Genomic DNA, 23,956 nt, shown 5'->3' on the forward strand with positions numbered 1-23,956 from the left:
ATCGGGGGAAAGCTTATTGTGGGGAGGGCCGACGGAAGATTTGGGTCATTTATTGATTCTATAGGATAGTCGTGAAGCTGGTCGTGGTTCCCGACGCTATTTTCACACCGGAACTGCCTGCATCTGTCCCCTTTCCAGCGCTCTAGTCCCTGCCTGAAGTGAAGCAGCTTTGACCCAAGCTGAACAGGGACCCCGCTCCGAAGTTGCCTGTGAGCATTGCTAAATGAAAATCAGAGGGGATACCAATTGCTATTTAATAATGTTGGTATTTGTTAAGCGCTTACTATGTGCCGAGCACTGTTCTAAGCGCTGGGGTAGACATAGGGGAATCAGGTTGTCCCACGTGGGGCTCACAGTCTTAATCCCCATTTTACAGATGAGGGAACTGAGGCACAGAGAAGTTAAGTGACTTGCCCACAGTCACACAGCCGACAAGTGGCAGAGCTGGGATTCGAACTCATGAGCCCTGACTCCAAAGCCCATGCTCTTTCCACTGAGCCACGTTATTTCAGCCCCCTCCCCTCGTCCCCCCAACCACCGCTGCCTCCACGCCCAAGAACCATCGGGATTCCTTCCCTCACCCCTCCCTTCTTGCCTCCTTCTCCAGATCTCCCCGGAGGAAGTCGAGGCACTTACTGAAGTCTTCCAGAGAGAGGCCGTCCCCAGCGAGCCTGTAAGAGGAGCAAGAGAAAAAGGGGATTCAAGCGGGTCTTGCCAACCCCCATGCCACACTTGGAGACCTCAGGAGCATGGAGATGGGGGGATGGACGAAATGGAACCAGGCATCCGATCCCGAGCCATCCTCGGGGAAACTGATCCTTCAGGCTCCCCACCCTCCACTTCTGTCCCTCTCTTCTGGTCTCAGAGATCCTGGGGTCTCCTGGGACCAAATTATCCCCGTTCCGTACTGGGACTCCCCACACTCAGAGCACTAGAGGGAAAAAAAAAAGACAGAAGAGAGTAACTATTCCTCCTCATTTAGACCTGGGACCTGATTTCTTCTAGGTGAACTGCCTGATTTCTGTTAGGCTCACTGCCTGATTTCTTGGCTTTGCAGGCCTGTGGTCAATGACTCGACCGGAGCAGAGTCCGAGCCTCTTTGGGGCTCTGTACCCTTGGTCGAGAGCATCCCAGCAGTGAACAAAAGCTCCATTCATGCATGGTCCCCACAACAGTGACAGGTCTTTTTTGTCGTTTAACTGGATTCCCTCTAGCTGCACCTTCACCCTGCTCCCTCTTGTTTTCTCCCCAGGGTTGGGGCGAGGGGAGCGACTGATGCCCACCTATTCTTTTTGCCCTCCAGCAGCTTCTGGTAGGTGGCCATCTCGATATCCAGTCCCAGCTTGATTTTCATCAGCTCCTGGTCCAGCTTGCACAGCTGGCGGGCCTCGTCCTGCTTGGCCTTCTGCAGGGTGGCCTCCAGCTCCTCCAGCTTGGCCCAGGCACCCTTGAGTGCCAGCTCACCGTGCTGCTCCGCCTTGGCGATGGCAGCCTGCAGGCTGGCACACTTCCCGCCCCCTGGGAACAATAGGCCATTATGGTTGGTGAGGCCTCACATTCCTCCAGCGCCAGCTACTCAGCTCCAGACATTGCCTCAGCCCTTCTCCCAACCCACCTGGGAGGCAGGGAGGAGGGCGGAGGAGATTACACCACACTTTTACCTAGGGCCCCGCCAAGGCCCAGAGAGGTTTAGTGGCTGGCTCAGGGTCACACAGCTCATCAGAGGTAGACAAAGGGTTAGAATCCGGATCCCCAACCTGCTTTTCATCCCAGAGCTGCCTGTCTCCCCCACAGCAGAAAGAACCAGATAGCTGAAGGAGCTGACCATGGCCCTTGAGATTCCCGGAGCCAGATCCTAAACTTCACTGGGTTCATTCCCCTGCCTCCGGACCCGGGAATCCCCAAACTCTTTACAACAGTGGAGCATATATGTGTGCATTCAATTGTCCATTCAATGATTTATTCTGATATTTCACGTGGACATATTCATTCTATGTGCTATCTGATTATGGTTCTCCCCCTGACCCCACAATGTGTAAATATTTTTAAGTCTGTCTGCCCCAGTCAGTAAGTCATATTTACTGAGAGCTTACTGTGTGCAGAGCACCATACTAAGTGCTTGAGAGAGTACGATATAACAATGTAACAATATAACAGACACATTCCCTATTTGACTATAAGCTCCTTGAGGGCAGGGAGCATGCCTAATGCTTCTGTTGTACATTTTTTTATGGAATTTTTTAAACCTTTACTATGTTCCAGGCACTACATAACTACAAGCTAAACAGATTGGACACAGTCTATGTCCCACATAGGGCTCACAGTCTTAATCCCCATTTTAAAGATGAGGTAACTGAGGCCCAAAGAATGAAAGTGACTTGCCCAAGGTCGCCCTGCAGACAAGTGGAGGAGCTGGGATTAGAATCCAGGTCCTTTTGATTCCCAGATCTGTGTTCTATGCACCAGGCCACACTGCTTCCCAAATATTTAGTGGGGTGCAGTGCACTTGGCACTCAATAAACATTATTAAATCTTGGTGGGTGGCTGGCATCAATCTGGGCATCTGATCTATCTCCCCTTTCAGATGGGAAGCTATCTGGGGGCAGGGGGCAGTGATGCTCCCAGTGTGTGTCCGCAGTTCATTGGCTGATCCAGCTGGTCTAGAGCTGAGGAGTGGGTAGCAAAGAGGGGCAGAGAACTACAGCAAGTGGCTGTGGGGATCGGAGGAGGTGAGACGGGGGAGATGCGATTCTGACCAACCTCCATTGTCAACTTTCTGCTTCACTATGGTTGCACCTCCAATCTACCCCTTTCCCAGCTTCCCCCTGCCCTCCCTCCTTGGGCAGGGAGTCAGCCAGACCCTTCCCAACCTGCTTCTTGATGCCATCAATCTTGTTTTGCAGGCACTGGACAAGCTGGGTGCCCTAGGCGGTCTCAGACCTGATGCTCCGCAGGTCCTCACAGTGCCTACTGGTCACCCGCTGCAGCTCCTCACACTGCCAAGGAATGGACAAAGGAGAGCTTAGTCAGGGAAGACTTCTTGGAGGCGAGGTATCTCCCTGCACCCAGCCCCAACCCTGTCCCAGGACCCTTCCATCCCCTTCTAAAGATCACCTTGGTTTGGTAACAGGAGTCTGCATCCTCGCTGCTCCACTGGGTGATGTGTTCTTACTGGGCCTTGATGTTGATAATTATGCCATCCAGATCCAGGCTCCTGCTGGACAAGAACACCTACGTGTCCAAGGTCTGACTCTTCAGCTGGACCAGCTCCTGGGGACTATACAAAGGGACATGGAATAGAGAGAGTTGTCAGGGGGCCCCACCTTATGAATGTCACCCAATCTTCCTTCTACATTCCCTGCTCCAGGCAAGAATACTGGCTTGCTAACTCCTCTACACAATCCTCCTGCCTTTATACCACCACCCCCACACCTGGAATGTCCCCTAACCTGCACCTCTTCACCCTATCAGTTCATTCCTGCCTCCCCCTTTGGAACGCATTTTAAAACTCTTCCTCCTCCTGGAAGTCTTCCCAGATTAATCCACCTCCTCTCATCACTCTAGTCTCTTCAATAACCCCCTTAGTTCTTATATCTGCCTCGAATGGTCACATGGCGTGGCCTACTGGATAGACCGCGGGTCTGAGAGTCAGAGGGACCTGGGTTAATTAATTAATGATGGTATTTGTTAAGCGCTTGCTATGTGCCAAGCACTGTGATCAGGTTGTCCCACTTGGGGCTCACAGTCTTAATCTCCATTTTACAGATGAGGTAACTGAGGCACAGAGAAATGAAGTGACTTGCTCAAAGTCACACAGCTGACAAGTGGTGGAGCCGGGAATAGAACCCACGACCTCTGACTCGAAGCCCACGCTCTTTCCACTAAGCCACGCTTCTTCTCTGATTGTAATACCGGCTCCATCACTTGTTTGCTGTATGACCTTGGGCAAATCACTTAACTTCTCTGTGTTTCAGCTACTTCATCTGTAAAATGGGGAATAAGATTGTGAGCCTCATGCGGGACAGGGACCGTGTCCAACCTGATTAGATTGTATGTATTCCAGCATGTAGAATACTGCTTGACACATAGTAAGCACTTAACAAATACCATCATCGTTATTATTTTTGCTTTTCTCGACATGTGATTTGGCAATTTCCTTTCTCTCCCATTAGAATGGCAGCCCCTTGAGGGCAGAGACCTTGTCTCCTCCTCCCTCTACTTTCCCCCAGTGCTCAGCAGAGTGTGTATGTGTGTTCTGTCTCCCCCATCAACCTGGCAATCCCCAGAGAGGGTGGGCTAGGTCTCTTCACCTCCGCCGTGTACTCTCTCCCTTGGTGCCCAGGAGTTGGACAGTATCTGAAGGTGCTCTCTGCCTCATACAGGACACACAGGAAGTTGACCTCATTGGTCAGGGAATCCACCATGGCCTGCAGCTCCTGCAGTAGGTGGTGTCCACATTCTGGGGGACCAGGTCCATTGGATGACCTGAGGTTCTCAGTGTGGGTTCTGGCCCCCAGCGGTTCTCTCACCCTGCCCCCATGCCCCCCTTCCCCAGTAGATGGGTGACTTCCCTACCCTCTAGACCCCTAGCAGGGAGAGGGAGGCTGGACAATCCTCTTGACAGCCTGGTCTCCTAGGACACAGGGGCAAAGGGAAGTGAAGATTTAATTTGGCCAGTGTAAGCAATAGTACTGGTGTATGCAAGTTAAAGAATCATCATCATTATCATCATCAGTGGTACTTATTGAGCACTTATTATGTGTGGAGTACTGCACTAAGCGTTTGGGAGAGTACAATTCAACAGCTGACGGACACGATCACTGCTCATAATGAGCTTACAGACTAAAGGGGGAGACAGACATTAATATAAATAAATAGTTTTCTGTTCTGGGGCCTGGTTCTTGTTCTCCCCCATGGCAAATTGGCCTGTAGATTCCTGCTGACCTTTTGTTGGTCATGCCTGGCCCATTGCTGGTCCTTTACTCATCCTTCGCTGGTCCTTTGCTGGACGTATGGCTGGCGTTCAATTTTTCTTCAATTTCACCTGTAGCCTCTCCTTCACTCTCTTTCACCCTGGCACCATGCCTGCCTGATCCTGGTCTTTACACCTGGTCTTGTTCATCATTCTGGCCCCTTCCCACCACCAATCTCTCTCTTGGCAAGGGCAGGAGGAATGGGGATGGGACATTTCCCCAGTAAAGACCTTTCTCCTCTCCCTTCCCCCACATTCCCTCCAGGGGCTGAATGGAAAAGCCTCATTTGGCTGAGGTCCAGAGAGGTGAAACAAACAGCCCTAAATCACAGAGCATCTGACATACTCCTGCCGCTCCCTGTTCTATCCTTGTCATTCCTACTGCTCCCACTATCTATCAATCGTTTTAGTGTGTTTGTCTCTCCAGTTGCTTTGTAAGTCCCTCAAAGGCAAAGATCATGTCGTTAGAGTGGCCTACAGGAAAGAACACCGTCCTGGGAGTCAGATGACCTGGGATCTAATCCCAGCTCTGCCTCTTGTCTACTGTTTGGCCTTGGGCCACCCACTTCACTTCTCTGTGCCTCACTTACCTCATCTATAAAATGGGGATTAGCACTTTGAGCCCTATGTGGGACAAGGACTGTGTCCAACCAAATTATCTCGTATCGAGCCCAGTGCTAGTACAGTGCCAAGCACAGGGTAAGAGTTTAACAAAGACCACAAAAAGGTGCTCAATAAATATTATTCATATGTTGATTGAATGGGGGGTGGGAAGGGAGATTAGGTGGGAAGGGAGATTAGAATATCCAACACAGAGGTGCCCTCCATGTAAGGGTGAGCAGCAGCACGGCCTAATGGATAGAGCACAGACCTGGGAGTCAAAAGGTCATGGGTTCTAATCCCAGATCCCCAACTCGTCTGCTGGGTGAATTTGGGCAAGTAACTTTCACTTCTCTGTGCCTCAGTTCCCTCATCTGTAAAACGGGGATTAAGACCGTGAGCTCTAAGTGGCATTGTGGAGGGATTGTGTCCAACCTGATTGTCTTGCTTCTACTTTAGCACTTAGAATAGTGGCCTGGCACATAGTAAGTACTTAACAAATACTGTAACTATTCATTATTATTAATGGTGGTGGGCTGGCTAGCATGGTCTGGAGTTTAGGTGGGCTATCTCTGCTCCTGAGGGAGCCTGAGTGAAGGCCCCAGACTCAGCTCAGTGTAGAGATACCCACTTTTCATTTTGAGCTAGAGATTAAAGGCAAGATGGATTTTAGTTGGGGTGAAGCCTGACCAGAGGAACCCCCTTTCTCCCATAATTTCTTGCTCCCTATCTCCCACTCTGCTTCCTGGGAACACTGAGATGATTCATTCATTCATTCATTCAATTGTATTTATTGAGCACTTACTGTGTGCAGAGCACTCTAGTAAGAGCTTGGAAAGTACAATTCAGCAACAAAGAGAGACAATCCCTGCCCCCAATGGGCTCATTCATTCATTCAGTCATATTTATTGAGCGCTTACTATGTGCAGAGCACTGTACTAAGCACTTGTAATGTACAGTTCGGCAACAGAAAGACAGTCTAGAAAGGGAGAGACAGACATCAAAAAAAGTAAACAGGCATCAGTAGCATCAGTAAAAATAAAAAGAATTACAGATACGTATACACACCAGAACAAGTAAAACAGGAATTAATATAAATAAATAGAATTATAGATATGTACATATACACACTAGTGCTGTACGTCGGGGGGTGGGTAGAGCAAAAGGAGCGAGTTGGGGTGAGGTGGGGGGAGGGTGAGCTGAGGAAAGGGGGGCTTAGTCTGGGAAGGTGATCAACGTTCTTGATCCAGGGGTGACCCAGGGTGCCTATAGAGGAGGAGTTTTCCTTTTCAGTAGGTTCCCTGGTTCACCCCTGGGACAAGGCCTAGTGGAGAAAGCATGGGTCTGGGAACCAGGACACCTGGATTTTCATCCTAGTTCTACCATACTGAGCTGCTGGGTGACCTTGGGCAAGTCATTTAACCTGTCTGAGTCTCAGTCTCCTCATTTGCAAAATGGGAGAAGATACTTGTTTGGGAACAGTGTGACGCCTCAGCTTCCGGGTGCCTCTCTCAGCCTGCTCAGGGCTGCAGGGTGGGAAGCCACAGGCCTAGAGGCCTCAGGGCAAATAGAACTGGGCAAGGTGCCCCAAACCTCTCTGTAACTGCTGAATTAGTCTAGCTGGAGGAGTGTAGAGGACCAAGAGAGGGTGGGCGTTCCTGGGATTGAGGCAGGGTGAGACACCCCTCCCAAAGACATAAAAAGCCTCCCTCATTTGAGAAAATACTCTCCCCAAAGGGTGGAATACCATGCTCAGGAGTATTAAGTGCTCTCAGAAAGGTGCTCCCTCGGGAAGGGAGTTCTGGGCTACTCGGAAAGTCCCAACCCAAAGAAAAGAGGTGGGGCTTCTATCTTGGAAACAGGAAAATCAAAGAGGGCAGGGAGAGCCAGTCTCTGGAGGGGGGTTGGAGGGAGGGGGCGGGGAGTGTTGCTGGGGCCCTCTTGCTCCAGGCAAACTCCGCCTCACCACACCCCATTCTGGAGAGGGTCCCATGGGGCTGTGGGCAAGACACGGGCAAGGTGGGACTTGTGGAAACTCTGGAGCAGATTTTGAGAGACAGATAACCGGGAAGGTGACTTCCAGTTACTGGGGCTGACCACTGCAGTGACCAGACAGAAAATCCAGTTGTCCACTTGAGAGAGGGGAAATGACCGGTGAAAACTTGCCCTGCTCATGCTTTACCTAGCCGTGGACAACCTCTTCACTCCCTAACTGTAACCACCCACCCCTTTTGTTTTCTCCTCCCTGCAGGATGCCAGCCCAGATTCCCCAGCCCTTACCCCCTCCCTCAGGACTCCCTTCTCTCTGTCTCTGGAGGGAGTTTCACTCCTGCCCTCCCCTGATGGCTGATTGACAGGCCGAAACCTGGCACAGGGGGCTGGAGGGCTTTGCCTAGGTTAGTGCCCGCTTTTTACTTGTTCTTCATGTCTTCTACCAGGACCTGCATTGCTCTGAGCTCCAAGTCCAGTTGGTTATGGTCTTCTCCAAGCCTGTCCAGCTGGCATCGCAGGTCACTGTTATAGGGCTAGAACAGCAGCTTCAGGTCCTGCCTCTCCATCTTGGTGGCTTTTTGGTAAAGCAGCTCCCACTTGGTCTCCAGTACCTTGTTCTGCTGCTCCAGGAACCGGACCTGGAGTCAGACATATGGTCGGTCAGCCCCGGGCCCCAGGGGAGGGGAAGGAGTGAAAGAACACCCGGGGAGGAGCCAGTGTAACTCTGGGCCTGGGGTCTCTGAGAGAGAGAGACCTGTCACGATCACCCCTGCCCCCTCCCCCAGCCAAATGGAGGAGATCAAACTGACATTTTCAGCCTCCATCTGGACAGGCAAGTCAGGTGGGAGGGAGAGAGGGTAGTGAGAGAGAGGGGGAGCTTGAGGGGGTTGATGGGTTGGAGTGTGTGATGAAGGGAAGGCTTCCTGTTGGAGGAGGTGGTCTTGTGCCGCCATAGGAGCCACCAGGGAGACTCCGAAGCCACTAGCATGAGCCCCTTTCCCTTCTAGGCTTAGGACCAGGGAACATACTATTAACTGATCAATGATTGATCAGGTTCAGCCCCTTGCCTCCAGATGGACAGGTGTCTTCTCCTCGATGGTCTTAGGCTCGGTCCCCTGTTCTGCATTTTGAAACACCTGTAAGTTCTTTACATCTAACCTGCCTCTCTCTTGCTGTAACCTACACTTGTATCCTCCAGTTCTCTCTCCATGGGTATAGACAACAAGAAGATCAACATCTGTCTCCTCCTCAGAGATGGTGTTTTGGCATCACTTTGCCCGTCTCTTCTCCAGGTAAATTATCCCTCTTATTCCCACCTCGCCTCCTGGGACCTGTTGATTGATGGGATGGTGCAGGGAGTGAGCCTGGTGGGGGTCGTCTCATCATCAGGAGATACGGGTTGTAATCTCAGTCCTGCTTCTGATCTGCTGTGTGACCTTGATCAGGTCGCTGTCCTTCTCTGGGCCTCCAGCTGCACAGGTCCTGACCCAAGAAAGACCTGATGGACTCCCAGCTCTCTCACCTTGTAGATGAAAGAGGCAAACTTGTTGTTGAGGTTCTCGATCTGCTCGTGCTCCTCGTTCCACACCCGTTGGATCTTGGGGTCAATCTGCAGATTCAGCGGCGCCAGCAGGCTCTGGTTAATTGTCACAGTCTGGATGCCACCCACTTCCTCCCCCGCCCCATGGGCACACAGAGAAGCTGTCCCCAGACCCGAACCCACCCCAGGCTCCCCAGACAGAGGGGCTGCCGGAGACCCTTTTGCCGAAACCTGGTCAGTAGAGGTTGTGGCGGCTGAAGCCACTGCTGCCGGTGGCCATCGCGGACGGGGGTGGAATGGAAGCCACAGGACCCTCTCTGCAGGGCCATAGCCAAGATGGAACTGAAATTCTACCTCGAGGAGCGGTTGCTCATGGCGGCGGAGGAGGCGGGCACTGGAGCTGGGTGTTGGAGCCGAGAAGCGGAACCCCTGAGCGGCTGCAGGGAGGGCTAGCACCTCCTTTTATCCCCCTGGAGGGGACCTGGCGCGGCCAGCAGAGAGAGCGACAGTAATCCTGGCTGTGGATCCTCAGCTTCCTTGTCCTCTCCCTCCACCCAAGCCCCAGCCTTCCACTGTCCCCCCCACCGCCCCCGCAGTAACACACCACTTTAGCGCCGATCCGGGCTTCAGGAAAGAACGGCAGGGTGGAAAGTTCCCTGCTTACTAAGGAGTCAAGCAGAACGGGCCAAGCTCACGGGGCCCAGAGAGGGCATGGCTAGCAGCCAAGGTCACACAGCATGTCAGGTGGGTGGGCTCGGACTGCTCTGGGATGAGTCATGAAAGGAGGTGGGGCAGGGGGAGCACTAGGATCAACAAGGCAAACCTATGCCCTCTCTCCTAGAAAGGGGGAGAAGAAATGCAGGCGTGGTTAGGATCATTTCATCCATTCTCCTGTGCCTGGGCAGAGTGGCACCAAACTGAGGAGATAGCTCTCCCCAGTCCCGCATTCCCACATCCAAAGCCACCCTCCTGGGTCTTCGATCAATCAATCAATGGTATTTCTTGAGTGTTTACTATGTGCAGAACTCTGCGCTTAGCGCTTGGGAGAGTACAATATAACGGAGTCGGTAGGTACGTTCCCTGTCCATAAAGAGCTTGCAGTCTAGCCAGGCCTCTGCAGCCCTTAACACTAGTGAGACTCATCTATAAAGTCCTTCCTTATGTCTAACCTAACTCCCTCTCCCTGCAGCTGAGCAGCGTCTCATCTGGATCTCGGAAGGCAAGGTGGCCTAGTAGAAAGAACATGGGACTTGGAATCAGGAGAACAGGGTTCAAATCCTCGTTCCGCCATTGCCTGCAATGGGAGCTTGGGCAAGTCATTTAACTTCCCTGGGCCTCAGTCTCTTCATCTATCAAATGGGGATAAAATATCTGCTGCCTCCTGGGGGACAGTGCATGTGTCCAATGTGATTATTTTGTACCTACCTCTGCACACAGTAAACACTGAAAAATTACAGTGCTTTCTATTATCAGCCCCCCGCTTTACCCGGCTAATAATTTCGCACACCTGATGGGAGTGATCCAGTGCTTCCCACCCTTCAGCCTTCTCTTCTGCGGGCTGGACGGCCTCGGCTCCCTTCGCCTCCTGTCTGGTGTCTCGTTCCAGGTTTTCCACCTCTCCGAAGACTCCGAGCCTGGACCTGCCTCGGGGTCTGCCTGCCCGATCTTGTGGGACCCTCGTTCCTCGCCAAAAAGGGAATCTGGGTGGGGGTCGGGGGAGCTTTTCCAGCCCTGGCCCTCGTTTCTTCTGCGGGCCGAGAGGGTGAGTCACCCTCTCGGCCGGTCGCGGCCTTATCGGGAGATCGAACGCAGAAGGGAGGTTCGAGACTGGAGAGGGGGAGACAATTGACATCTGTGTGGAGTGAACCGGGGGCGGGGGGAGAGGGGGGCCCTGGGCTCCCGCCAACCAGGATTGGGCACTCCCTGCCGGGGAAAGGGTGGTGGGAGGCGGAGACACGGCCTCCGCCCTCGGGGGGCTGCCAATCTGATGGGAGAGTCAACGTGCACACGCGTGCACACACATATACAATCACACACACACACACTCTCTCTCCCCCACTTCCCTCTCCTTCCCTCTCCTTTTCCCTCCCCCCCCCCTTTTTCTTTTTCGTTCTCTTCCCCCTGGGCTCTAAGGGAAGGGTCGAGGTGGAAGAAGACATGGTCCCCCAAAGATCTGCTAAACAAACGGGGTGAACAGCACACAACAGTCACACACAAACACACCCTCAGAGATTTCTCCCGAGATGCTCATAATCATGGCCACCAGCCACACAGACTCTGAGACAGTGAAACTACACAGATCCAAGCACTTCTCCTAACCCACCTTGACTACTGCATCAGCCTCCTCCCTGACCTCCCTGCCTCCTGTCTCTCTTCACTCCAGTCCATACTTCACTCTGCTGCCCGGATCATTTTTCTACAAAAACGTTCTGACCATGTTTCCCAACTCCTCATGAACCTCCAGTGGCTGCCCACACACCTCCAAATCAAACATAAACTTGTTACCATAGGCTTTAAAGCTCTCCATAACCTTGCCCCCTACCTTACCTCCCTGATTTTCTATTTCAACATAGCCCACTCAATTCACCCCTCCTTTGACAACCTACCCACTGAACTTCAATCTTTTCTGTCTCTCCACTGACTCGATGCCCATATCCTCCCTCTGGCCTGGAACTCCCTCCCCCTTCATATATAACAGATTACCTCTCCTCCCACCTTCAGAGCCTTTGTAAAATCACATCTCCTCCAAGAAGTCTTTCCTAACTAAGCCCTAATTTCCTCATTTCCTTTTGCATCATTCTTGCACTTGGATTTGTATCCTTTAAGCACTTGATAGTAGTAATAATAATGGTATTTCTTAAGCACTTATTTTATGCCTGGCCCTGCACGAAGTGCTGGGATAGATAAAAGCAAATCAGATTGGATATAATCCCTGTGCATATGGGCCTCACAGTCTTAATCCCCAGTTAACAGATGAGGTAACTGAGACACAGAGAAATGAGTGACTTGCCCAAGGTAACTCAGTAGACAAGTGGTGGAACCAGTATTAGAACCCAGATCCTTCTGCCTCCCAGGCCTGTGCTCTATCTCCTGCTCTGAGAACAGTGCTTGGCATAAAGTAAGTGCTTAAATACTATTATTATTATTATAGGCCACACTGCTTCTCTATAGTCACCCCATGCTTAGTCCACACTTATGTACATATGTACATATCTGTAATTTATTTTCATACCTGCGTCCCTCTCAAGACTGTAAACTCCTTGTAATCAGGGAACATGTCTTCCACCTCTCTTGTAATGTACTCTCCCAAATGCTTAGTTCAATTCTGTGCACATGGTATGTGCTAACTAAATACCATTAATTGATTGACAAGTAGATATTAGCACTGGAAAGAGTGGGAGAGATCAGAACCACTCACTGAAGCTAGGTGTGGTCAGTCTGGGAAAGCTTCTTGGAGGATGTGGTTTTCTTTAGGTTTTGAAAAGAGGGAGGAACATGCTTTGGGGAAGAGGAATGAGGAGAGCTCACTCCATTAGGAGGGAATGGCTTCGAGCTGTACAAGAGGGAAAAGTAAAGAGGGGATAAAATGGAGAGGGGAAATCAACTCTGGATCAAGAATTCTAATTCTACCTGAATAGTAATATCTGGGACCATCACTGGGTGTGGAATCCCAGAATCCCAGAGCTAACAAGACCTTGAGAACACTCTGCCTCTGTGAAAGTGAACACCTAAACTCTCCAGGAGTCTGTCCTGGTCAGGAAGTTCTCTTTTTCATCTACCCCAACTCCTTCTTGCTGCAGCCTAAGCCACTTCCCTCTCTTTGGGGTTTCTGAGGTTTACAGTGCTTTTTCCCCATTAAAATTCTTCATAGACTCGATGACAGAGATGTATCATCTTCAGACCAATTCCCTAATTCTCTTCCCCTTTCCACTGCAGCATGGCCTATTGGAAAGACCATGCAACTGGGAGTCAGAGGACCTGCCTTCTAATCCCAGTTCTGCCACTCTTCTGCTGTGTGACTTGGGGCAAATCACTTCACTTCTCTGTGCCTAAATTTATTCATCTGTGAAACAGTTATAAGATACTCGCTCTTCCTCTCTCTTTGACTATGAATCCTGTGAGGGACAGTCCTCTAGACAGTAAACTTGTGAGCAAGGAACGTGTCTACCAACTCTGTTACATTATACTCTCCCAAGCACTTAGTAAGTACAGTGCTCTGCACATAGTAAGTGCTCAATAAATGCCATTGATTGATTGCTCTGCACAGATAGCCCTGAAGAAATGCAATTGATTGATTGTTTGGACAGGGACTATGTCTGATTATCTTGTATCTAGCCCAGTGCTTAGCATATGGGAAGTACTTAAATGTCATTATTTTTATTTGTGGGAGAGCTGAATATGTTTAAGCACTTTACTTCCTCTCTTTGGACTATAAACTTATGTGGGCAGGAAACATGTCTACCAACTTAGTTATATTGTACTCTCCTAAGTGCTTTATATAGGGCTCGGCACAAAGTAAGTGCTTAATAAATACGATTGATTGCTTGATTGATTCTCAGTTCTTTCCTGGTTGAATATTGTACAGTTAAGGAGCATTAGCTAATAAACTAGCTGCTAATACGATACGAACACTGATTTATCTGCCATCTGTTTCCTTAAACAAAGTTGTCTACATGGACCAATGAGACTGTTTGCATCCTTCATTTGGTTATAATTATTACTGTGATTCTTGTTAGGTGCTTTCTATGTGCCAAGCACTGCACTCAATACTGGGGTAGATACAAGATTAACGGATTAATCACACAGTCCCTGTCCCACATGGGGTTCACAATCTAAGTATTGAATCCCCATTTTATGGATGAAGAAACTGAGGAATACTGAAGTTATGTGATCTACTCAAGGTTACACAGCTAGGTAAGTGGCAGAGACGGGGGTTCGAATCCAGGCCTTCTGATTCCCAGGCCCGGTCTATTTCCACTGGGCCTCTTCTCCCTTGTCTAACATGACTGTGCCTTTCAAACAACTTATTCTTTCATTCACTTTAGTTGTTCCTTTTCTCTGTGATTGTCTACGGAGCTAATGGCCCACTCATTTAATTGCCATGTGAGTCACTGCTCTTCACTCGCTGAGGATTGGGGCTTCGCCCAAGGCTCATTTGGGGAGTTGGCTGGCCTTGATCTGTCCACCGACACCACTAATTAAGCGCCTCCTGTGGGCGCAGCGCTGAATTGCGCTCTTAGGAGTGAACAATAGCAATAGTATTAATGATAATGGCATTTTTTAAGCACCATGTGCCAAGACATAACCAGGTCGGACACGCTGTGGCTCGCAGTCTAAGGGGGGGGGGGGGGGAGAACAGATATTTCTTCCCATGTGGGATAGGGGCTGCGTGTTTAATCCGTTAATCTTGTATCTACCCCAGTGTTAAATGCAGTGCTTGATACATAGTAAGCACCTAACGAGAATCACAGTCATTATAATTATAACCAAATCAAGGATGCCAACAGCCTTTTTTGTCCTTGTAGACACCTTTGTTTACGGAAATAGATGGCAGATAAATCAGAGTTCTTATCTTATTAGCAGTTGGCTTATTAGCAGTGGAAAGAGCCTAGGCTTCGGAGTCAGGGGTCATGGGTTCGACTCCCGGCTCTACCACTTGTCAGCTGTGTGACTGTGGGCGAGTCACTTAACTGCTCTGTGCCTCAGTTACCTCATCTGTAAAATGGGGATTAACTGTGAGCCTCACGTGGGACAACCTGATTACCCTGTATCTCCCCCAGCGCTTAGAACAGTGCTCTGCACGTAGTAAGCGCTTAACAAATACCAACATTATTATTATTAATATTCCTTAACTGTATAATATGCAACCAGGAAGGAACTGAGAATCAATCAAGCAATCAATCGTTTTTACTGAGCAGGGTTTGTGCAGAGCCCCATACAAAGCTCTTAGGATAGTACAATATAATGATGAGGGAACTGAGGTACAGAGAAATTAACCGATTTGCCCAAGGCCTCATAGCAGGTGGGATTAGAACCCAAGTCCCCTGACTCCCCAGGATCAGGTTCTTTTCACTAGACCAAGCTGCTTCCTACTAAATATGATCCCTGTCAGCAGGAGAGATAGACACTAACATAACAAGGGGAACGAACAGGGAATAAAGCTAAGTATAAAATCACTATGGGAGGGGTTTATATTTAGGCGTACCTGGGAGGGGTGAAAATGCATGTGGCAAGTGGGGGTTTACACGGTGAGGAAATTAGAAATCAATCCCGGTGGCCTCCAGGAGGAGATGTGATTTTTTGGAAGGAGACCACTGACTGGTTTCTTCGAGAACCCCAACCTGTGGGTGAATCTTGATTTCCTGGGTTGGTACTAGCCCGAGGCTTGTCTAGCCCGCCTTGGTCAGTCATTCGGGTCCAAGACAGAGACTCGGTCGCTGCTTGCGTGGGCCTCTGTCGAGGCCTCGGGGAGCTCGAGCACTCCATTTCCCCTGACTTCTGACGGCCCCAGACTCTCCGAGAGTGTTAGACTCAGTTTTCCCCTGGGTCTGGGTCCCCTTTGAGGGGGCAGAGGAGCCAGTCTGCAAAATCCCCGTGTTCCACGCACCTGCCCCCGTCTCCTCCCTTTCTCCCTCCCAGTCGCAGGTCGGGCCGGTCCCGGTAGAGAAGGCGGAACCGAAACCGGTGTTATCCGACCTGGAGAGGAGTCTGGAGGTCACTGTGGAGAGTTTTGGCCCAGTCGCCCCTGCTGGCCCCCCAAGCTTATTCCTCCTCTGCTGGCCCCGTCTCTACCGACCCCGACCCCTCCCTGTCCTCTGGCCCGCTTCATCCCACGGTTATCTACTTTCGGGGGTTAGGGAGGGGGGATAAGGGCGAACCAGCCTGACAGCCACGGGCCAGCGCGTTTTCCGCTTCAGAGGAAATGGCTCTAAATCCGCGGGGCGTCTCCCAGCATGGAGGTGCTCTCTCTCTCCTCTTTGCCAAGCCTTGCCAATCGTTACATATCCAAATCTGAACCTCGCCCCGACCTGGAAACTTTGGCAGGTGTTAACTGTGTCGGACTCTGGCACCCCGATTGCTTCAGCCCTGGTGTCTTTCCCAAAATGGTGCACATTTCTCTCTCTTTCTCTCCCTTTCTCTCTTTCTCTCTCTCTGTATGTGTGTTTGTGTGTGTTCTGAGAAAAACACCATCGTGGAGCGACAGAAGATAGACTGCAATTTATTGGAGGCGGGATGGAAGGGTTAAGGGAGGAGACGGAAGGAAAGGGAGGGGAGGGCAGAGAAGAAGGCGGGAGGGAGGAAGGAAAGGGAGAGGTGCTGGAGTGGGGTAAATCCGTGTCGCTGTCCCACGTTATCGCGGAGATTTCCGGGTGGGCGAGACAAGCGAGGACCCCTTGGCCAGGGCATCCTTGAAGTCGCTAGCGCTGCCCCTCCGGGCCTCTCCCGCTCGAGCTCCACTGGAGCTGCTGCCCCCGCCGCTGACCGCATAGCCACCGCTGACCGCATAGCCGCTGCTGACCGCATAACCGCCACTAACGGCACTGGGTCGGTAGCCGTAGCCAGTGGACCCGCTGGGGCCACTGGTGCTGCTGATGACGGCTGTGAGGGGAGAGGGAAGATGGAGAGAAAGTCCCCTGCCATGCTCAGCCCACGAGCTGATTAGGGGTGGGAGACCCCCGCACCAGCGCAGCTGCCTCCTGACACACTTTCCATCCCTCTCCCATTGACCCTCTCCCCGGTCTGCTCCTTCTCTACCCTTCCTCCTGCCCACTGCAGCTCAGGAATCTGATTGATCCTCCCTCTTCCAACCTGCTATCCGGGTCCCAACCCTGAATATCCATCTGTAAGGATAGGGACAGGGAACTCCCTGAGAGACTGGTTTGTTCCCTAAGAAGAGCCCAGCCCTGCTTCTGAGCTCTGGGAGTGAGCTGGTCAAGCAAGCTCCTGCGGGCAGGGGTCGTGTCCAACTCTATTGTACTTCCAAGCGTTTAGCTCAGTGGTCTGTACACATTAAGCGTCCGATAAATACCATTGGCTAACTGATTGAGAGTAGAGGTTGGGGAATCCCTGCCTGGCACAGTGCACTTGCAGTGGGGTGGGGGAAGACACAAGAGAGGAATTGGGGGAAGGGAAATACTCACAGATGCTCACGGAGGATGGAAAATCTCCAGACATCCTGTTAGGGGAAATGGAACAACCAGTCAATCAATCATCTATCCCACGGGCCTCATTGCCAGGTCAATCGATCTCCAAATATCATCTTGGGTTCCAAAATTCCAGATGGTTTGGTAAAATTCAGATTCTGGGGGCCCGAATCTCAAGCTTCCATGGGCTGTGAAGATGGCACAGAAAGGTGCTCCGAAATGAGCGATTTTGAAGGCAGCAAATGGGAGAAAGAGACTTCAAATTCATTTTGGAGTGGCGTCTACAGCCATAAACTAGAAGATCTGGATAAGATCAGGTCTAGAAAGAACCACCGCCATGCCCAAATCACTAGGGCCAAAGGATGTGCCACAGTAAGCCTGGGCCAGATCCACACTGCCAGCAGCTAAGAGGTTCCAATCTTAATAGCTGAAACTAGTTTCCTTGAAAAACACATTCACAAGCAGAGACATCTCCTCCGGCCTTTTGGAGTGGAGTTTGTTCACGCAGGGAAAGCTGCATAGAAACGGCTTTCTGCAAATCGACTTGCACCAGTCCGGGACAAGAGGTGAGTGAGGTAGTTGATTGGCAGTAGTGATGCTAATCTAACCAGTTGTCATTTGTAGGGAGGTCAGTGAGACCACGATCCCGGCAGATTCTTGAAAAGAATGCTTTGTAAAGTCCCCAGAGAACTGGGGGTGGATTTCGGATTCATCTCCTGCCAGAGAAACACTCTCCAACTCATCAATCTGCAAGAAGGAGCTGTCTCATCAGCCCACAAGAGGGAGTTCCGTCTGTTCATCCTGCAGTGGTTTGTTCGAATAAATGAAGCTAACAGATGTTGGAAGCGCCCGAAAACCCCCCTCCGCCCCCCACCCACCCACCCACCTGCACTCCTCTCCTTCCAGCAACTTCCGGTAGGTGGCGATCTCCACGTCCAGCGCCAGCTTAACGCTCATCAGCTCCTGGTAATCGCGTAGCAGCCGAGCCAGCTCTTCCTTGGCGCTGTGCAGGGCGCCCTCCAAATCGTCCAGCTTGGCCCGGGCATCCTTCAGGGCACAGTCCCCGCGCTGCTCCGCATCGGCGATGGCCGTCTCCAGGTTGGCACACTGCCGGAGAGGGGAGAACCAGAGGATCCTGAGGGCTGGGAGCGACCTCAGTAGGTCACCACTCTGCCTCCCGTCTCCACCTAAACCTACACCCTGGGCCCAGTTTCCCTGACTCCCTTTCGCTTCTCCTGCCCATCTGCACAGTTTTAGTCTAGCCTAAATCCTTCACGCTGCAATTTAGGCTTTGTTTCTCTCTTCTGTATCCGTGAAAACCAAACTGATGGCAGGGTGGAATCTCTTCTACACTCACCGTTTACCCCTCTTTCGGGCTACGGTGGAGATTGCACTACCCTCTACCAAGTCAAATGATACCAGGCGACAGACAGAACCACATGGCAGTCGTCTCTATACAAGTCAATTATCTTGATAATTCGCCCTCCCTCTCTCCCACCTGCTTCTTGGCATTCTCGATCTCCGAGCGAATCCGCTGGATGAGACGACTCAGCTCCGAGATCTCGTTCTTGGTGTGTTTCAAGTCGTCCCCGTGCCTGCCGGCTACCAGCTGCAGCTCTAGAAACTGAGGGTACAGGAGCAGGAGGGAATGTTATGTCAGGGGGACCTGGGGGATGGATTAGCCCGAGATAGGAACGGGGGTTCGTGGTTCCTGTTCCAGGCCCAAATACTAGATTGGCATCACTATTACCCTGGTCTGGTACAGAGCACCTTCCAGCCTGATCCATGAGTAGGTGGGGTCAGAGGGTGAAAACTGTGGGGGCCCCCTATGGACCCAAATGTACCATAGTTTGGTACAGGGCACCTTCAACGTGATCCATGTTGGGGGCTGATGGGTGATAACAAGGGGGCAGGGGGAGATCTCTGGGACAGGAACTCACCCTGGTCTGTTACAGACCCCCCCACCCCGACTTCTACAGTTCCTATAATAGGGGAAATCAGTGGGTGGGTGGGAACTGGGGGGCAGGGGTGGGGAGTGCATGGTCTCCACTCACCTTGGTCTGGTACAGGGCCTCGGCCTCAGCCTTGCTCTTGAGGGCGATGTCCTCATACTGCACACGCACTTCGTCGATGATGCTGTCCAGGTCCAGGTCACGGTTGTTGTCCATGGACAAGATGACTGATGTATCGCTGATGTGGGACTGGATCTGGGCGATCTCCTGCGTGAGGACGGGGGGCGCAAAGAATTCTGGATCCCCTGTCGTGTCCTGGTCTGGTCCTCCTCCCAACCTGTCAGCCCCTTGCTCCGCCTGCTGCCGACACCAACTCTACCCAGATCCTAACGGCCAGGATGGAAGGGACCCCTGGGATCCCAGTCATCCCTGAGCAGATCTTGTCTATACTGGCAATTGATCTGGATAATTCCAACTCCGAAATCCATGCTGGTCAGGGCTATTTCAGCAAATTGCCTGGATATTCCTGGCCCAGAGGGCTCCTCTTACCGCTTCATGCAGACACTTGAGGAACTTGATCTCGCCGTCTAGTGAGTCCACCTTGGCCTGCAGCTCCACCTTGTTAGTGTAGGCGGCGTCCACGTCCTGGAAGGGGGAGGTGGTCAGGACTATAATAGATTAAGCCTACCGAGCTAAGAACCGGATCAGATACACGGTCCCTGTCTAACTCGGAGCTCCCATTCTAGGAGGGAGGGAAAGCAGGCATTTTACCCCCAATTTACAGATGAAGAAACTGAGACATAATCTCTCCCATTCCTCTAGGGGTTGGCGAGAGGGCTGGATCCTTCTTTGGGGACCCTGGAGAATAATTTAGTCCTCCCACTGCCTCTTGGTCCCCAGATGAACATCTTCCCTCACCTGCTCAGGATCCCCATGGAAAGCCCTCCCAAAGTCCACCCTAAATTCCCGCTACCGCAGCAAAACCCTACTGTCCTTTTGTCACCACTTCATGCATCTGGGGAAGACCTTGTAGCAACCTCCTGTCCTCAATCTTCTCTTCTCCGGGACAGACAGTCTTAGAACTTCCCTTGTCCTACTAGGGCAGCATCAGGGCTGGTGTCCCTCATGCTTCCCTCATCAGAAGGTAGCCCGCCCTCCAGAGATCACCCCCCCCCCACACAACCAGTGGCCCATCCCCCATCCCTCACCTTCTTGAGAACCACAAACTCGTTCTCAGCAGCTGTTCGTCTGTTTATTTCCTCTTCGTACCTTCGCCCGAGAGAGAAGGAGATGAGTTATGGCTGAGCTTGGCTGGCAGAAAGATCAGCCCCAAAGAGGCTCTGCTAGCACCTGCTCTGCCCTCCTCCCCATTCCATTCGCCGCCCCCTTCCCCCCATTAGCAATACCCTCCTCCTCTTCCTCAACCCCCATCCCTCCCACCCTTCAAGCACCTCTAAAAATCCACTCGCCCAGAAAGCCTTCACAGATTAGCCTGTTTCCAGTCCAGGTGGCTCACTCTGTTCCCCGCGTTGACCGATCCCCTCCCCTCAGGAATTCCCCATCGCCCCTCAAGAGGCACAGAGGGGGCCCATGCTGTTGGACGGGGCGATTCCTCTTCACCAGCCTCATCTGAGATGCTGAAGCATCTTTTCTCAATTACCCTAAGAGGCATTTCGAGTCCAATGGGGAATGAGACTGGAAGAAGATACAGCAGAGTTGAATGGGAAAAGCCCAAACTGTGGAATACTGAATCCGAGTTCAAGCTCTGCCCCTGGGGTATGCTGAATCCCCTCGGGTAGGTCAAACAGCCTCTCTGAATCTTCAAACCCCTAGTGAGCTGCCATCCAAACATCCAGATTAGCTGTAGAATCCTGAAAATTACTCTTCGGATGAACATTTTTAGGAAATTTGTCGATGCTTCAGGCCAAGATCAATTTTAGGGGAAGGAGGTTTAGTTTGGGGAAGATAATTGGCGTGTGAAGACGTAAGCAGCATCCACAGGTAAAGTGAAGTGGAAATTTGTCAATTATCTGGAGAATTTGATCCATGTAAATAGTCCAACCAGATAAATTGAGCCAGAAAACTACTTTGTTCCATGTACTCACCTTTTCTTGAGGACATGGGGAAGAGGACAGGGGAGGGCACTCTGGGCTGTGGGCATAGGATGGCAAGTATTCCCACCCACAATCTCCTTGAGAAATGAGCCATAGGAAAGAGGACAAGGAAGGACACTCCAGGATGGGAGCTTAGGATGGCAAATGCTCCCTCCTGCCTATCCTTGAAGGCTGGGCAATGGGGAATGGGACAGGGAAGGGCACTCCAGGTTGTGGGCAAGATCTGATAACCGCTACCCCTCACCTCTTCTTGAAGTCCTCCACCAGATCCCGCACGCTGCGGAGCTCCGAATCCAGCCGCACGCGGTCTCCGTTCAGGCCCTCCACCTGCCGGCGCAGGTTGCTGATGTAGCCCTCGAAGATGGGCTCCAGGTTGTTCTTGCAGTTACTCAGATCGAGCTGCTGCAGCAGGTCCCACTTGGTCTCCAGCACCTGGTTCTGCTGCTCCAGGAACCGCACCTGGAACCGAAGGGGTGGAGTTGGCTCAGCAGGGGACCCCAATCCCTCTCCTGGGGATTTCTGGAAGAACCTCTTTAACCCTGAAGTTGGACATGGTACCTTCATCGGTATAATAGCACCAGCTCTCCATTATCCACTATCATAGGGGAAAAGAAAGAATGGATAATAGATATTATAAAACTCCAGTGGAATTAAATATTTCAAATCTCCAAATTGACTTCCAAGTGAACGGGATTCCCCTTCCTCTCCCATAAGAGCCTGAGTCATTGGATCCCGGATAATTGAGAGGCTTGTAGAAGCAGAGATCTAAGCAAAGAAGGTTTCAAAAGCAGATGCAGCCTTGGATCAATCTCTGTCCCCTCAAAACTAGCCCTTTTAGTGGATTCTGTGCTCTTCTCCCCTCCTCGCTCCACCTTCTACCCTAGAGGGAGCCCTGGTAAAGCAGCGGAATGCGCAGAAAGCTAGGTCTGGGGCCAGTTAGTCAGGAAACCTGTTCCCTAGTCTACTGCCGGCTGACTTTTAGGGAGTGGTCCAACCTCTCTGATCTTGTGAGCCTTTATGACACAGAGATGCCTGCAATGAGCAGCAGCTTTTCAGATCCCTGGGGGCTGGACACCGGTGGGACCAGAAGGACCCCCCTCTGGGGTCGTGTCTACAGGGACGATCTGGGGACGTTTCTACATAGGATACAAATGGACTTAGTGCTCAGCGGTCCAACTTCAGACTTCAGACCAGGACTCTCCCTAACTTCAAAGCCCTATTCAAATCGTAGCTCCTCCAGGAAGCCTTCCCTAAATTCTCATTCCCCAGTTTATTCGCCCTCCCTGAAATTTCACCCATGCATTTAGTCCCACCCTCTAAGCACTTAGATAATCACCCACCCCCAGTCCCACCACATTTATGTACCCCTACTTATACTCACTCCGTTATTTATCCTTGTCTGTCTCCTCTAATAAACTGCAAGTTACTTGAGGACAAGGATCGCCTCTATCCACTCTATTGCACGCTATTAAGTGCTTAGTACCATGCTCTGCACAAACTAAAGGCTCAATAAATATCATGGATTGATTGATGCACTCTATCAGGAGCACGTATGAATTTTGTCGGAAAAGATGGGTTTTCTGCCCCTTAGGTGAAAGCATTGGAGAGAGAAAGAAACGGAGGGAAGAGGAGGGGGGGAAAGGGGAATGGGGTTCAGATTGGGACCTGATGTGGATATACCTTAGGGGATATATGATGAGCTAAACCTAGGCCCTGCGGGGCTGGTGAAGGCACACCTCCCCCGGTCGTAGGAAAGTCCCTCCTGGAGTCTATCCTGCATCCCTCCCGCTGCGCCAGCCCGGGCTCGGACCCACCTTGTCGATGAAGGAGGCGAACTTGTTGTTGAGGACCTTGATCTGCTCGCGCTCCTGAGTCCGCACCTTCTGGATCTCGGGGTCGACCTTGACGTCCAGCGGCTGCAGGAGGCTCTGGTTGACGGTCACTTGGTGGATGCCCCCGGGGGGGCAGGAGGAGGGGCAGGCGGGTCCCAGGGCCACGCTGCCGAACATGCTGCCCGCGAAGCCGCTGGCCCGGACCCGGCCGGGCCCGCAGCCGCCAGCCCCCGCACCGAACCCGTAGCCCGAGCTGCGGGTGCCGCCGCCGCCGCCGGCCACGTTGAGCGAGATGCTGCGGGTCCCGCCCAGGCTGTACAGGCTCCGGCTGCCGAAGCCGCCCACGACCCCCGCCGCCGCCGTAGCCTTGGACCCGGCCCTATACGAGCCTGAGCTGGCCCCCCTTCCCCCGGGCAGGATGGCCGAGCGCCCGCTGAAACTCCCCTTGCTGGATTTGCAGTTGAATTGGCGACTCATGGTGGCTTCTCTTCTCCTGGCGTCCTAGAAGAGATGCAGAGCGGTGCTGGGCTAGAGTGGCCTGGACTGGACTAAGATGGGCTAGACTGGTCGGCGCTGGGATGTTCTGGGAACGGCTGGACTAGATGGAGCTGGGCTGCGCTGGGAAGTGCTGGTCTCGGCTGAAGTCCGGTCCGCTGCCGGCGGTCTGTTCCGGCCCCTTTTATGCGCAGGGGTCGGTGCTATAATTCGAGGGTTTGGTCAGCCCGCGAGCATCCATCCGTCATTTTCTTGCAGGAGAGCCTCGGGCTCTTGGCCCTCCCCACCTCTGAAACAACACGAAACCCGCAAATT

General features: G+C 52.0%; 1 protein-coding gene and 1 pseudogene across 1 annotated transcript; both read right to left on the reverse strand.

Annotated features, from left to right (window-relative positions):
* Positions 1 to 577: 577 nt before the first annotated feature.
* Positions 578 to 11,631, reverse strand: LOC114814567 (annotated as a pseudogene).
* Positions 11,632 to 16,388: 4,757 nt separating this feature from the next.
* Positions 16,389 to 23,738, reverse strand: LOC100092898 (keratin, type II cytoskeletal 71-like). Its single transcript, XM_029073184.1, has 9 exons — positions 23,129 to 23,738; positions 21,559 to 21,773; positions 20,409 to 20,469; positions 19,750 to 19,845; positions 19,303 to 19,467; positions 18,747 to 18,872; positions 18,135 to 18,355; positions 17,246 to 17,280; positions 16,389 to 16,703 (listed from the first exon to the last, which is right to left on the reverse strand). The coding sequence occupies exons 1-9, from the start codon at positions 23,621 to 23,623 to the stop codon at positions 16,456 to 16,458; spliced, it is 1,662 nt and encodes a 553-aa protein (XP_028929017.1). The 5' UTR covers positions 23,624 to 23,738; the 3' UTR covers positions 16,389 to 16,455.
* Between the last annotated feature and the right edge of the window lie 218 nt (positions 23,739 to 23,956).

The sequence above is a fragment of the Ornithorhynchus anatinus genome, chromosome 10, assembly GCF_004115215.2.
Source record: "Ornithorhynchus anatinus isolate Pmale09 chromosome 10, mOrnAna1.pri.v4, whole genome shotgun sequence".
Taxonomy (NCBI): domain Eukaryota; kingdom Metazoa; phylum Chordata; class Mammalia; order Monotremata; family Ornithorhynchidae; genus Ornithorhynchus; species Ornithorhynchus anatinus.

What these genes read in the sequence shown, in the direction of transcription:
- LOC100092898 (XM_029073184.1), bottom strand. Translation starts at nt 23,623, where the DNA reads ATGAGTCGCCAATTCAACTGCAAATCCAGCAAGGGGAGTTTCAGCGGG. An exon ending in AGTTTGTGGTTCTCAAGAAG is followed by an intron (nt 19,846 to 20,408) that starts GTGAGGGATGGG and finishes TCCCCCTTCCAG; the next exon opens with GACGTGGACGCCGCCTACAC. An exon ending in CTGGAAGGAGAGGAGTGCAG is followed by an intron (nt 17,281 to 18,134) that starts GTGGGTGGGTGG and finishes TTCCCCTAACAG; the next exon opens with GATGTCTGGAGATTTTCCAT.